The sequence below is a fragment of the Myxocyprinus asiaticus genome, chromosome 19, assembly GCF_019703515.2.
Source record: "Myxocyprinus asiaticus isolate MX2 ecotype Aquarium Trade chromosome 19, UBuf_Myxa_2, whole genome shotgun sequence".
In the NCBI taxonomy this organism is placed as follows: domain Eukaryota; kingdom Metazoa; phylum Chordata; class Actinopteri; order Cypriniformes; family Catostomidae; genus Myxocyprinus; species Myxocyprinus asiaticus.
Window position 1 is genome coordinate 30,326,670 of NC_059362.1, and position 16,332 is coordinate 30,343,001.

The 16,332-nt window shown below is 38.4% G+C and overlaps 1 protein-coding gene across 2 annotated transcripts; it reads left to right on the forward strand.

Annotated features, from left to right (window-relative positions):
• Positions 1 to 1,278: 1,278 nt before the first annotated feature.
• LOC127410167 (ribonuclease H1-like) lies at positions 1,279 to 5,255 on the forward strand. Of its 2 annotated transcripts, XM_051645276.1 has the most exons (9): positions 1,279 to 1,407; positions 1,524 to 1,616; positions 1,706 to 1,824; positions 2,198 to 2,383; positions 2,573 to 2,672; positions 2,849 to 2,903; positions 3,845 to 3,929; positions 4,034 to 4,158; positions 4,551 to 5,255. In XM_051645276.1, exons 2-9 carry the CDS (start codon positions 1,549 to 1,551, stop codon positions 4,635 to 4,637), a joined length of 825 nt encoding a protein of 274 aa, XP_051501236.1. In that variant the 5' UTR covers positions 1,279 to 1,407; positions 1,524 to 1,548; the 3' UTR covers positions 4,638 to 5,255. The 2 variants fall into 2 exon arrangements, with proteins under 2 accessions (XP_051501236.1, XP_051501235.1); XM_051645275.1 differs by having other exon boundaries at positions 1,281 to 1,616.
• The last annotated feature ends 11,077 nt before the right edge of the window (positions 5,256 to 16,332 follow it).

A 16,332-nucleotide genomic window follows, 5' to 3' on the forward strand; every position in this document is an offset into this window, starting at 1 on the left:
TGGAATCTTGAATCTCTAAGATAAAGGAAATCTCCTTAAAAATAATACATAAATGTCATCCTACAAAGCATTTTCTTAGTAGGTTTAAAAAGATTTGAATGTGAATTGTTATTTTTGTCTAATGAAATCAGAAATTCTCATATTCTGTGGCATTGTCATAACAGTGAGAGGTTGTGGCAGGAGGTACACTCAACAAATATATTTTAGCCTATTTTTAAGATTTACGCATTTCAATTTCAGCAATCAGTCAAATTGAATTGTGTAATTTTTAACTAAATTAAATTAATAAAACTTAAAATTTTATGTTTTTTTATTTTATTTAATTTAAGATTACTCAAATTCTATAGTATTTTGTTATGAAATTGAATTGTGTAAACCATAAAATAGTTTTTTGAGTGTATCTACTGTAGAGTTATTCATTTAAAAATGTTTTGTGGTTTTATTTTATGTTAACAAAATATATTTTTTAAATTATGATGAGTATTAAAAATGAGGCAGATATAAATAATCTTATCATTACATTTCCAGTGTTGGGTGTAATTGGATTTCAAAGTAATTAATTACTGTAATCTAATTATTTTTTAGGCACAAAACAACGTAGTGTAATGCATTACGTTTTAAATTTTTGTAATCAGATTACAGTTGTTGACTTTCAGTGAAAGAAATTACTTTTAAGTACATTAATTGGTTTTCAAATATTTTGAAAAAATATTTATGTGTAATACAATTAAAATGAGAATTCATATGTTCACATGTACGTCTGTTTGTGTTTCTGTGTGACAATGAACATGAGAAAATAGACTTATTTATTGTATAGATAGTAACTTTAAAGTAAAGTAATTAGTAATGTGATTACTTTTCAATGAAGTAATCAAAGTTATCTGATTTTAATTTTAGAGAATTGGTTAGTAATTTGTAGTGGATTACTTTTTTTTAGTAATTTACCCAACACTGTACATTTCACATACAGTACATATATGTAAATTTACCACCAGTTGGCTCTTTTTCAGTTGTTTTTAAAAGCAAACTATACAAATACTATCATGATCACTACTAATAGGAAAGGTGTTAAAACTGAATTTGTGCACTGCTTTTTGTGTAATAATAAGGCTTCTGTGTTTTATATGTTTGTTTTATTATTACTGGCTACTTTTTGTCGTATTATTATGAGTATAATAAAAACAAATGATACAAAATAAATTGAACAGTGGTCTTAAATATCAATATTACTCCAACACAGTAGGTGGCGGTATCCACGTTTTGCAAATCGATTTGCATCTCTCCAGTAAACTGACAGAAGAAGAAGCTAAACATTATAGAATCATCAGGAGATCTGCATGTGTTGCAAAGAAAACTCAGAAATCATTGAATTCATAAGCATTTCGCGAAATATTTCATCTCTGACAGGTTGTTTTTATGAGACTGTTAATTGTAATCCAACCCCTAATGTATACTGCGATGTTTACACTGATGTGAGCAGAGATTATGTTGAGATTGCCTGGATTTTTCAATGTTGTACGCAGGGCTCTCTGTGTAAGCACAGAAGAGATGGGCAAGAAAGGAAACTTCTTCTACGCGGTGAGGAAAGGATTCAGACCAGGAGTTTACAAAACATGGTGGGCATACAAGTATATTTGAGCTGTTTTCTTTAATTGTGAGCGCCTTTTGCATTGTATGACCACTTTTGATAATTTCTCTCCTAAAGGGAGGAATGTAAACATCAGGTGGACAAGTTTCCCGCTGCCAGTTTTAAGAAGTTTGGTTCTGAACAGGATGCTTGGACCTTTGTGAGAGGCAAATCAACATCTTTTGAGAGTACAGACGGTAACAGCTATTGTCTCTCTTCTGGATTCAGTTTCAGTTTATTTTAATATGGCAACTGTTCATCACACTCTCCCTTATGAAGATCTTTCCCAGTTTTCTACATATGGGTAGTTATGCATAATGTGTCAAATGACATTTTCCCCTAATATTTTAGGTTAAAAAGATTATATGAATATGTAAAAGAGTGTTTTACCCTTACCCCAACTTACCCTTTTTGCATTCACAAGTTCATTTTAAATGGTCCTTTACATGTTGTCATCTTCCGAAAATTATTTCATGTCAAGTACCAAAAAAAACCAATAAGTATCTATGTATTGATGGAATGCAAACGTAATGTGATGTAAGTGACTGACATTGTTTATTTGTGTTTAAGGGGTTGACCATGAGGTCCTGCCTTCTAGAAATGTGCCCGATGCCTCAATGGCTATTCCCCTCGGAAGAAAAAGAACCTGGGAAGACTCTCAAGATGAAGGAGTGTCCAGTGTTAAACGAGCGAAACTGATTGAGCCCCCACAGCCAAAGACAGCTGCAGTCAGTAGTGATGGATTTACCTATATGGGTAATTATTGTGTTTGTGTACTTTTGTCTTATTGCAGATTATGGATATTAACATTTTGGTCAACACCGAAAGACAATTAGAGTTACATAGAGTAACATTAGAGTAAGCTTCAGATTGCATTTCATTACATTACATAGACAGACCATAGGTTATAAGGTTTTTATAGCCTGCTTTGTGTATGTTTTGAAGGTGATGCAGTAGTGGTGTACACTGATGGCTGTTGTTCAGCCAATGGGAGAAATGGAGCACGTGCAGGGATTGGTGTATATTGGGGGCGTGATCACCCAATGTGAGTCTTCTTAATAGCATTATGAAAAAAACAAAACAAAAAAAAAGCAGAATAGGGCAACTTTAAACATCAGTGTTTTGAAATCGCTTTGATGTTAGGTCACAAAACCAGACATATATTCAAGAAATCTATGCGTGTATCTATGTTGCCAGTACTGATTTTAATTATCTTCCCAGGAATGTGGCCGAAAGGCTTCCTGGGAGACAGACTAACCAAAGAGCAGAATTACAGGTATAAATGAGTTAATTTCAGAGTGAGGTGATTGCAAACAGTGCAATTTTATTGTAGCCCATAATTTATTCATATCATTATAGAGAGAGTTCACCCCTGAAAATTCTCTTATCATTTACTCACCCTCAGGACTCCCAGATATGTATGACTTACTTTCTTCTGCTGAACACAAACAAAGATTTATAGAAGAATATCTCAGTTCTCTAGGTCCATACAATTCAGATGAATGGTGGCCAGAACTTTGAAGGTCCAAAAGCACATAAAGGCAGCTTAAAAGTAATCCATACAACTCCATTTGTAAAATCCATAACTTCAGAAGTGATATGATGGGTGTGGGTGAGAAACAGATCAATATTTAGCCTAAGTCCTTTTTTACTTTCAATTCTCCTCCCTGCACTGTAGGTTGCGATATGCATGAATAATGCGAATTGCCAAAAACAAAAGCTAAAGAATATGGAAGTAAAAGTGGAGATTTGTAGTAAAAAGGACTTAAATATGTATGTTTCTCACCCACACCTATATTGCTTCTGAAGATATAGATTTAACCACTGGAGCTGTAAGGATTACTTTAATGCTGCCTTTATTGGCTTTATGGACCTTCAAATTTCTGGCCACAATTCACTTGCATTGTATGGACCTACAGAGCTGAGATACCCTTCTAAAACCTGCTTTATTCTACATAGAGAATTCTTAAATCTACTTGAGGCCCCTCATGGTGCTTGCCATGTTAGGACATCATGACTAGCTGAATCTCAGTTACCGCCCTGTTATTGGAAACTTTCAATAATGGACTGAATTAATCATGGCTGACTGTGATTAGTGAATTTCTAAATTGGCATCAGTAACTAAACTATTTCATTTGAATGATGCAGCATCCATGTCCCTATGTGTCAGTGTCCAAGATGACAAAAAATGACTGACCTTTAAATGTTTCTTCACAGGCAGCTTGTAAGGCACTCGAGCAAGCCAGAGAAATGAATTTTAAAAAGATTGTGCTATACACTGACAGCAAGTTCACCATTAATGGTATAATCTCCCTAACTATTCTGACACCTAGTTTCTGTTGATTTGTGTAAGTATCTGTTCGTTGTTTACTGCTGCATTGTTAAAATTATGTTTATTTTCTAAAGGCATCACAAGTTGGGTAAAGACCTGGAAGACAAATGGTTGGAGACTTAAAGGTGGTGGGAACATAATCAATAAAGAAGACTTCCAAAAACTGGACAAACTTAATGCAGAAGTTGATGTCGTTTGGGTATGTTTTATCTGTATAAAACAGTGTTTGTAAGATATAGTGTCTGTTATTCAACTTGTGTTTCAAGCATTGTATCCCAACCTTAGTGTAAAAATTAGGATGAAAATCTGGGACATTGTCCAATGTTCCACAGTTGACTTCAATCCAGGCTATAATTTTATTAAACGTACAATGAGATATTTCCCGCATCTCTTTCCCTATCTTGGCTAATGCTTCTATCTTAGGTAATTAAAGATGGAAAGTAAAATCATGCCATAAAGGCATTTGCTTTCAGATGCCTTCATCGGTGCTTGTTGGCATTGTGCAATAAGCAATAAAAGAAATGCATGGCATTGCTAGTGAAATTGCAGCAAGTGAAGAAATGAACCATCTCTCTTCTCCTTCATTTCTAGATGCACATTCCAGGCCATGCTGGATATACAGGCAATGAGGAGGCAGACAGACTGTCCAGAGAGGGAGCAGCAAAGCACCTGTGTTAGCGATGATAATGTTCCTGCTGTTGTCATGTTCATTTTATAATGATACATGATGTTTTAGTTGCCTGGAACTGAGTATTAGTTTGTTCCCCCTTGATAGCTAATGCACTTTTTCTTGTTTTAGTCTTTTTAATAATGGTAGTATTGAAATGTCGAAAACAACCACAGAAGCAGATTTTATTCTTTTCTGAAGAGCAATGCTTATTCATACTGTTTGTTTTTGATTGTTATGTCAATGTAATTTTGTGGTTTACATCGATTCCTTGTACTTATTTTTTTTCTTCCCTCAGAATACCCTTTTTCTTTTAAGCACTTGAGAACTGTTTTTGGGCTTTACAAGTGACAATAATTTAGTCATCATGCTTGCATTAGTCAGCAGCCTGACCATTTTTGTTCCTCTGCAATTTGTTATTGATTCTTTTCCTTATTTTTGAATGCGTTGAAAATGAAAGGTAGTTTTACTTTTGTGTTACTCTTATTTTCAGAAAGCAGTTTTCAGTTGTGTCATGCCCTGAAATTTACTAAAGCTGAAATGCCTTAACATGAGCAGCAGATGTCACTGCAGTTCACACTGGAGACTTATTTAATAAAGAAGGACTTGATCTTATGGTCAAAAACATCCAGCTTTTTGTTTATTTAGTCTTTTCCATCTTCAGCTGAACTATATAATGGATATCCTAGTCAGTGTGTTAAGTATTTTTCCTCATAACAGGGTAACTTCATCCAATCCATCCAGTCTGCTTTCATAAATTTAAAGTAAGCCTTCCATGTTAACTTAACAGAATTGTTTTTTACAGAAGGATTTCTAACATTTAACATTAAACTATAAGAGCCCTTGTTTCTCTTGTTCATCTTCAGCATTCCAGAAGTTTTCTCTTAGTATTGTGTTGTTTATCTCTAGCTATATAACTGCCTGTCTTCTCTTCTTTAAGCCTGCGTCTAGACAGAAGCCTTGAGTGTTGTCTTAAATACAGATAAGCTGCACAGCAGGTTGAGAAAGTAGAGGCGTCTTCTCTTTCATGAAACGAATACAAGTGGGACTCTCAGCACTGGGGGCTCAGCAAGGTCCGCGCTGACCTTCGCTTACAGAGCTTGACTCCTCTGAATTCCCACTGAGATCCAAGACCTTCAGATTGGGTTGTGCAGGTAACAGTTATAGGTCAGGAGAATCTGATTGTCCTTGACTGCATGAAACAAGGAGGATTTAGTGTTTATAACCTTTCACAGCCTAAGGTTTCCTGAGCTTACTTTGTAAGGATTGGGTTCTTGGCAGCTTCTCAGATGTCTCAACTTGCTGCAACCTGGGAAGTCTTGTCTTGCAACCTGAAGCGAGAAATATGAAATAAAAAGGACTTCCTTACCGTACTCTTCATCATAAAGCATGTTAAAGTTTTGAGCTGCAGTAGCTCTACTGGTAGAGCATGGCACTTGCAATTCCAAGGTCATGGGTTTGATTCCCAGAGAACACACATACTGTTCAAATCAAATGTATACCTTAAATGCACTGGAAGTTGCTTTTGGTTAAATGGACTGATCTCACTTTAAATTTGGTGCCAGTGGGTTGAAAGTTGTTCAACAGAAATCAGCCTATACTTACTGAAATTTACCAGTGGTCGAGATAGAAGTTTTGTTGAACAGTTGGGTGTGTGAGAGCTCCAGTTTCCTGGTGAAATGTCCACAGAGTGGCACCAAAAGCGAGTTGTTTTTAGTTGTGAATGATGCAATACAGTCAACAGGAATGCATATTTTATTAATCATGTGCCCCAACCCTAAACCTAACCGTCAGTGTAGTGAAAGGGGGGGGTGTGTGGTACCTCCTGCCGCCCCACCGCAAGATGCCGCCCTGGGCAACTGCACATGTCACCCATGCCTAAATCCGCTACTGGCATTAATGCAAATACAGACAGTAAAGCAACTCCAGCCTGATGTAAAAATGGAGATAAGCTTATTTTCTAATATTTATATAAGTTACTTTCTCCAACTGGTAATATTTAGTTCTCATCTGAAGGCTGTTTGATAATCAAATGTGGTGATAATTTGTTAGAGATTAAGGGTAGGAGAAGACACGCTGAAAACACCCCATCATTACGGCGCATCTGGTCTGTGCTCTCTTCAAAAACCATATCACAGCTGACTCGGGCCTTCAAATCTGGGAGGAAGTGTAGGGAATTTCCACTAATGAATCCAACAATCACACGATGAGTCCTCTTTGTGCTGGAACTTCAATGGAAGCCACATTCAGAGCAGGCACAGGGAGTCACAATCAAAGGCACTGGCAGCCGTTACCACAGGAGCAAAGCTGAAGCTTGTAACCGAGCAGACATCTGTTTCCATGACAGCTGTCTGGAGCGGGATCCACCTAACTAACTGCTGCCTCAGAACTTGTCTGGCTGTTTGATATCTCTTGTGATAAAGACAGAGAAGAATCTGTCAGAAACCCTCGCCAGTTTTTGTTTTGATGCACTAATGTAAAGAGAGAAGTTTGTATTTGTTTTTATTTTGTTTATCTTTGAAGCTGGTAGGATCAGAGGGTGCATAATGGTGGAATCGGAAAGAAGAAACGCCCGAGAGAAGCAAACATATGGAGTGAACTACCCTGGTGAGCTCGACGGAAGCAGTTTTAGAGTGATGTAGCTCCTGCAAAGGGTACAAAGGCAGTATCAAAAAAGACAAACAACCCTTTGTTTTAATGGATTGGTATCTCTAGTTCTGGCTGGTTTAGATGCCTGCCTGTTGGTCAGCTGGTGGTGGGGGTGTAGAGGGGCATTCTGTTGTTTGCAAGGGCAAGGCCTGCCCACAGAGAGGGGCTTGACAAGGTGAGCTCCAGCACTGCGGCACTCTGCAGCTCTCACTCTCTCTCTCTCTTGCTCCACCCTCTCTATCTCTCCAACAGTACACCTGCTTAGGAGCTCTCCCAAACCCACATTCCACTGCACTCCTCCTTACATACAATGAATTGTGTTTATAAGGACTGCATCATTTAAATATCTACATTTAGATATATGTACATAAAAACATAAGGCACATACAAATATACCCTCATGAGCTTCGACGTACATAATGACGTAAAGTCCTTGACCCAAATAGTGCAGATGGCCATGCTCTGAACTGCCACTTAATATCAGAGTGCTCAGTAGAGTTTGCTGTGTCGTCTGGCCTTCAGGCTGCCTCAAACTGTGTGTGCATGAGACTGACTCATCAAGCTACCAGAGAACTCAATTTAATCCCACAGCAGGAGATTCATTTTCTTAAAGCTGAAGTTCCCCATCACATGCTCGCTGATGAGGCTACCAAGGTACCTCCTCACACATAAGAGAGCCAGTCAAGTTGTATTATTACTGATAACTTTGTTGAGCATCCACTGAGCAAAATGTTTAGCATTTGTGAAGGGAAAAACAAGTGGAACATCTGTGTCTTTGTCACCCTTGCACAAAAGTTGTTACTGTAGATCATTTATAAAACTATAAGCCCATGTCCCTTTCTTTCTTTCTTTCTTTCTTTCTTTCTTTCTTCTCAGTGACAGCTTAAGATTTCAGTTTTGCTTTGTAGTCAGTAACTCTTTGGACCATTTAAAGTGACCATTAAGACAGTTAAGTCCCACATAAAGGGATAGTTCTCCCAAAAAATAAAAATTCACCCATCATTTACTCACCCTCATGACATCCCAGATGTGTATGATTTTCCTTATTTTGCTGAACACAAATAAAGATTTTTAGAAGAATATCTCAGCTCTGTAGGTCCATACAATGCAAATGAATGGTGGCCAGAACTTTGAAGGTCCAAAAAGCATATAAAGGCAGCATATTAGTAATTCTCATTTTTCATTTTTTACTATAAATCATCACTTTCACATTCTTCTACTTTTGTTTTTGCCAATTCTTTGTGCAAATCACCACCTACTGGGCAGGGAGGATAATTGATAGTGCCAACATAAGTGGCAGTTTGATATTTTGTTATCTAATGCAATGACATTTAGAGATTTTTGAGTATGCCTTTAGTGTCCAAATACAGCTGCAGGGAGAAGTATGTGAACCTTTGGCTTTACCTGGAGTCTGCATAAATTCTGACCTTTTCTAAGTCACAACAATAGAAAAACACAGTCTGTTTAAACAAATAACCCACAAACAACATTTCCATGTCTTTATTGAACACACTGTGTGGTATGTGAATCCAACGGGTACTTTCTGGGTCCACTGTATCTATATTGTACATTGCATTGTACATTGTCATGTGTGAAGCAGTGCTGCACAGCTGAATGTATACATTTTCTAGAATGTTTGGACAAATAATGTTGGACAGATTGCAATGCAAATATTTAGGAGGAATCCACCTTAGTTGGTGGTGCAGTCGCTAGACGACCATTAGACCAGTGTGAGCTCTCATCTTAATGAGGCTGCCAGTCAGATTTGGCAGGCTCTCAACTGCCCTTGACCATGAGATGAGATACCACAGAGAGGAAGAGACAGAGGGAGAGTTAGAGAGAGAAAGGTAGAGGAGGTGACAAGGTGAAGAGAAAATGATGCCATTAAAGGCAGCAGCTGCTTGCTTAAGCAGGGCCTGGACTGGTCAACCCTGCCACCCATAATGATAACAAGGTCAGCAGGGTCATGCTGCTCAGCATCATACCACCCTGCTTCCCCCATCCATCAGAATCCCCGCCTCTAATTATGCAGCAGCCTTCTAACCAAGCATGAGATATTATTACACAGAGACGAAAACCCCCTCTCCCTAGATGCATCATGAACACACAGTCGGCAGTGAAGGGAGGTGGATTGCTCCAACAGCCAAATGCAGGATCACTGAGATGCCTCTGCATTATAACATCCCTTTTCCAAGCTTAGAAATACACCAGCATGGATTTGTGAAGACATTTAGGCTTGCATGACAGGATGAAGGGAGGTCATCCTCATTTCATCCTAATTTATCTGGCGGTTTAGATGTGCAATCCAGATGAACTGAGTCTTAACTGCTAAAAAGACCAGCTTAGACCAGCAATTTCCATGCTGGTCCAGGCTAGTTTATGCTGGTTTGATGCTGGTCTAGCTGGTGAACAAGCATAGCCAAGCTGCTCACCAGCAAAATAACTTAGTTTGTGAAACTTGTTGATCAGTTGGATGACTGAGGAAGTCTTGCTGATTAATGTAGTTGAGAACACAAGCATACCAGCATCTTTTGCTGGGAATCAAAATCCAAAATACTGGGTACTAGCTATGCTGGTCTTTTCAGCAGGGTTTACCAAGGTAGAATTGCAAAATTTTCTATACACTTGTTGGGAGTGAGACATCGGAATTTGCATGAGAAACACAGAATTGTATTAAACATTGAATCACGTTCATGTTGCTCCCTCAGCACCTGAAGGACTTTAGAAAATAAAATCATAATTGCCACAATCAACTCTTGAACCTGGGTTACCTCCATGCCAACAGCTCTGCCTGTTCACTGGTAGAGTCCCATGTTTAATCTTAATGAGCATGAGACACAGGCAGACACACTATGGGGTGCAGGGCCCTGCTGAGTGAAAGGGTGTTAGTCCTCGTGGTGGCTATGTCCTCGAGGTGGCATAGTGACTCGCCTCAGTCCGGGTGGCGGAGGACGAATCTCAGTTGCCTCCGCATCTGAGACCATTAATCCACACATCTTATCACGTGGCTTGTTGAGCCGCGGAGACATAGCGCGTGTGGAGGCTTCACACTATTCTATACGGCATCCACGCACAACTCACCACGCGCCCCACTGAGAGCGAACCACATTATAGTGACCACGAGGAGGTTACCCCATGTGACTCTACCCTCCCTAGCAACCGGGCCAATTTGGTTGCTTAGGAGACCTGGCTGGAGTCACTCAGCAAGCCCTGGATTCGAACTGGTGACCCCAGGTGTGGTAGTGAGGGGCATTTATTTAAAATAAATAAATAACTCTCACACTTTCAAAAACAAAACACGAAAAGAGGTTTTAAATTATAAATCAAGAGATAAATTGTTAAAAATGAAAAATATCACCTTGACACCAGTTTATGAAAAGTATTTGAAAAAATGTATTGTTCTGAGAAAAGGTCCAGCATCACCTGTTTGCAGATGACACTTCTTTTATCACCCAACAAATTTTTAAGTGTGACTTAAGTGTACAAAATTGCCAATACTTTAGGGCGGCACTTTATTCCATATTCTCTTCCTGGCCTATCTGGTTATGGGTTCAGTACCTCAAAGTTTAGTATGATATCTTATGCATTATTAACAGCTTCTGTTGAATATGATGCTGGCTGGCAGATCACAAGACCCTTTTCACTCTAGCACGAGCCCCAATAAAATTCTGCTGTGCTCCAGTAAAAGTTTATTAATAAATCCTTGTCTAATGAGTTAAATTTACCACAAACCTTTTCCCTGACACTATTTTTTAAGCAATTATGTTGTGTCTCTTATTTTGTCTGCTGAATAAGAACTAGCGATGCTCGATTCGCGAATGAATCACTATCGTGAGTCGATTCGTTTCAATGAACTCGTGAAATGGCTTTGCCATACGGTCCGAATGGTCGCGATTCAGTTTGAAACATTCGGACAGCTCACTCACAAACTGAATCATTTGGAGCGGTTTCTCATTCCATACAATACAAAAACTGGATACACGGACAAAAACGGCGCTGGGAGAAGTGGAATATTTACCTAGAATCCGTTTAAACAAAACCTGCAATGCATCCTATCGTTTGCCAGCGATGAAGATGGTGGTCAGTTCAACACCTGCAGCTTGTGAAATTATGAAGGTAAACAGTAGAGTATCAAAACACTTAACAGTAAATGACAAAACAGAAATATAAAATAGCATGGCATTACCATGCTTTTTGACATGTAGGTTACCTTGGAGTACCATGTTAATACCATGGTTCATGAATATGTTAATTATTCAGTAACCTTGTGTTTGTCAAAGTACCATTATATTGATACCAGCACTGTACTACCATGGTACTGCCACAGCAGACTAGTTTTTTTAACTCACCACACGCCCCACCAAGAGTGAGAACCACACATTATAGCGACCACAAGGAGGTTACACCATGTGACTCTACCCTCCCTAGCAACTGAGTCAGTTTGGTTTCTCAGGAGACCTGGCTGGAGTCACTCAGCACGCCCTGGATTTGAACTCGTGACTCCAGGGGTGGTAGTCAGTGTCAATACTCGCTGAGCTACCCAGGCCCCCTTTTGAAAAACTAGTTTGATAAATGTCTACTGGTGCTTTTTATGTTACCTCTATAATACCTCTTTCAGAAACACGTTGTAGCCCTACATTACTAATATAATATAGTTACATTAACCCGTAAATAATATGGTCTTCAGAGACTCAGCATGTGCATCTATCACAAATGGATCTACAATATGCCCAGATAATGTCACATTTTATAAACATTTTCAAGACAATTTGAAAATAATAGAATAGAGTATATTATGATTTTTTTTAATGTTTTTATTTCTCATATATCAAAGAGATGATGAAACAAATCAGAACAGGATTCATTACTTCCAGTCTGAAATTACATGAGACACTACTTACTGTAAAAAATGTATTAAGCTACACATAACACATAAGCTACACATATGTATTTTCTCAGGCACTTTTTGAGTCTAAATAGATACACAACTTGCATAACTTCAGTAGTACACCCAAATGACAATAGCCAAATCATACTAGCCATGTGTTACACTTGCTATAGTTTACTTCCACTTTGCTTCTTTGTTAAATAGCAATGCCAAATGTAAATCAAGTAAATCACTAACACAGCAGTGCCAACTTGAGTAAGAAATAGCATGTATAACATGTACTGTATGTGTACATGCTTATGGAATACTAATAATTCAACACTGTGGCACAGAAAATCAACATGATATAGTTGTCATTTGTATGAACATAGTACTCATTTGTTTTGTAATGAATAAATAAATATATATCCTGTAATAGTAAACATATATAGATATAAAATAATCATAAAAATAAGATATATGGAAGTGCCAAAAAAAAACCAGACTCTATTACAAATCTAGGCTCTTTAATGATCCTATACACTTTTGGTAATCATGCAGTTCAAAAATGCAGTTGAAAAAAATCATGCAGTTGCAATTTTGTAATTTTTGATTTGTTCTGTTTTGTTACATTATTCACAAGAGAAAGGTTGAGCAATACTAAAGAGGTGTTGGCATTACTCCAAAAAATTGGATAAGGTACAGTTAGGCTTGGGATCGTTGCTTTTTTCACGCATCGATAATCTGAATATTTTCCAGATGATTATCGATATATATCGATTTTTTTCAGATATAAATAGGGCTGCCCATTGCACAATAGTCTTTGTCTCTTTAGACATATTTCTCAGCACAACTTTTGTAAACTGTAAGTGGCCGGATTAATTAAAGGGGGTCGTACATGGTGCGTTCTAAAATTAAAAAAAAAAAATATATTTTCTACAAAGGTACACACACACCGCCAACACTCAGTGTCAACATTCTGAAGTACTACGGAGCGCAAGTCGCATTGGTTTCCGCGTTAAATTCAACCCAAATAATTATCAAAGGACAAAGATTATTTACTCTAGTATAACTGGATGATATATTGTGTATAAGTATCTTTCATAGAGCCTACACAATGTATTTTCAGTAACAATGATGTCTTTTTTTTTTTTGTGGTTTGACAGCTTGAATGAAAGACCTATTCATGGCTACATACAGAGAATTTGCATAAAAAATGTCACACAGTTACACCAGTTTCATTAACCTGCAAACTCATCAGCGTCACTTTGTTCATGCTTGAAGTACAAAAACCTTTGTAACTTTGGTCTGCCATCTGTGCCGCTTCAGCTCGTCATCCTGTGTGTGTGTTTGTGTGTGTTTGTGTGTGTGTATGATGACTGCGATCGGCTTCAGTAAATGTTATATCACCATCTTGTGGTCTCCCAACCCTATTACGCCAGACTGTTAAACAGAAGCCAACTGAGTGAATTGGAAAGCACGCCACTTGGGCTTCTAATTTAAATGTTTGCTAATTTTAATATATCAATGCCTCAAAAATATATGGATAAAATATCATGCCAATCAATAATTGATATATCGATATTTAATGACATCCCTAGGTACAGGTCCAGGGTCACTAAAGACCCTAGGTATGCATTAAAGTGTTAATGGTAGAGTAGACCGAGTACATTTGTAACAGATTACAGTTGTAACACTTTTAATATTTCCCTTCTCATGCTAGGATGCATGGTCATCGAGAAAATCAGGCAATCGTGCAAGATGGTCAGAGGGGGGAACAGCTGTAACACTGTGTTACAACTGTAACGTCTTTATAAGAAACATAGTTGCAAATGCTCCTTCTAGAGTTTTGTTAGCTTCTATTCAGTCAGAAAGCTTAGATAAGTAAATTGCACGTTGTTTCTGGTCAGTATTTGTTCTGTATAGCAAAAAGCAAAAAGTGTCACAACTGTATTCGGTCTACCGTACAGTACATGTAGTACTACTATATGTAGTAGCAAAAAATGTATGCTGCCAAAGAAAAAAGGAGAAAAAATAAATATCCCAGGAGGCCCTACACCCTAGTATGGAAGAAAGCCTAGAAACACAGTTGATTTGATGATTGAGAATTAGTTTAGATTAATTCATTTAATGTATTTGAATAAAATATGCTATAGTTAGAAAAATGATGCCCTCATAATAGTAAAATGCTCTTAAAAATCAATTCCAGGGTGGAAATTTTGTCCCTTTAAAAAAGTACATTTATGATACTTAAGCACTATTACACAAGCAAGAGTGCGATATGGCCCTACATCAGCACTGCTGTGATTCGGCCGCAGGCACCAGGCCGTGTGCCGTAGGTAATCACAGCAGTGCTGATTTAGGGCCATATAGCATGATTGCAAGTGTGATATTGCTTATTGCATTTTTTTATTTTATAATTAATCCCCCTTTTTTCCCAATTTGGAATGCCCAATTCCCACTACTTAGTAGGTCCTTGTGGTGGCGCTGTTACTCACCTTAATCCGGGTGGCAGAGGACAAGTCTCAGTTGCCTCCGCTTCTGAGACAGTCAATCCATGCATCTTATCACGTGGCTTGCTATGCATGACACTGCGGAGACTCACAGCACGGGAGGCTCATGCTACTCTCCGTGATCCACGCACAACTTACCACGCACCCCATTGAGATCGAGAACCACTAATCGCGACCACGAGGAGGTTACCCCATGTGACTCTACCCTCCCTAGCAACTGGGCCAATTTGGTTGCTTAGGAGACCTGGCTGGAGTCACTCAGCATGCCCTGGATTCGAACTCGTGACTCCAGGGATGGTAGTCAGCGTCAATACTCGCTGAGCTACCCAGGCCCCCTTGAACAAGTAAATTAAAAAAAAACTGAGTTTGGTCACAAAAAAATGCATTTATGCATGGAACTACATTCTACATGACGGATCAGAATTTGCTGGTTCAAACAAAATGATGCGTCCAAGCCTCTCAAAAACATAACTTCATAACTACTAGTACCACAGTTTGGGCTGTTTCTAACATGTTAATGGAGAGACAAGGATGTATGTGTGTGTGTGTGTGTGTGTGTGAGAGAGAGAGAGAGAAAGAGAGAGAGAGAGATGGAGCGTATGTGTGTGTGATCACCTGTTGTTAATGCTGTAGTCTGTTAGTCAGCTTTCTGAAGATAATGTCATTTTGGTGAAATGCATCCTATTTTCTCAGCGGAAAAATAGCCGTCCAGGTGGGGGTATTCCTCTCTATTTCGCAGTATCAAGTGTGCAAGAGTCTTTCACTATAGAAACCGCAATGTCCTCCACCATTATGTCCTCTCCAATGTGGAAACTCCAGTAAGATGTAAGCACCTTGAGTTTGTGTAATTAATCAGTCTGTTGTGTCTCTCAGCTGTGATGAGCCTTAATGCTGAAGTTTTTAGTTTAAAGCAGTTTAAAGCTATTTCCTAGTTTAGTAGTGTAGTAGTAATACGAGTGATCACAGAGCACTGTTGAATATAAACACTGAGTGATGCTGACTCGCTCACGTCACCAACTGGCCCATATTACACACAAAAATGGTCTTTTGTCTCCACCTGCTGGCTAAAATATGTAATGTCACAAAATGAAATGTAAAGAGACAGATGGCTCTTTACATCTGCACTGCTCTTACACTTTAGATTAGAATGACACGAACTCAAGCAGAGTGATACACACAGTGAAGCGTCTGAGTGCTGATGGTGTGAGACCATCAGTACTCATGGAACGTCTTTCGTCCAATCAGATTTGAGGACCGTAACTAACTGTTGTACATTGCAGTATAGTGATGATATAGATGATAAATAGATGGAAAATTCATCCTAATAAAGGGATAAAAGAGGGGAAGAGAGAGTAACTTCAAGAGTGGGGCTGATAGCAGCATTTAGCTGGTTAAAAGGAAAATTTAAAAAGCCAGCAATTTGAGATTATATGAACAGTGATGTCTACTAAATGTTTGGTTTGCCTGATTGGCGACACAATAGAAAAACAACATGCAATCTGGGTGCAGCTGAGAACAGCATGATATGAGGGAAAATGAGATGAGGATGAGTGCTCTTGCATACCCAAGCTGAGGGAGCCTTTCCACGGCATTGTCATAATTTTCCATATTTTGTCAATTCTAATTCTTAGTGCAGAAGAGAGGGGGGATGAGAACAAAATTTTTGTTGTTCTCTGA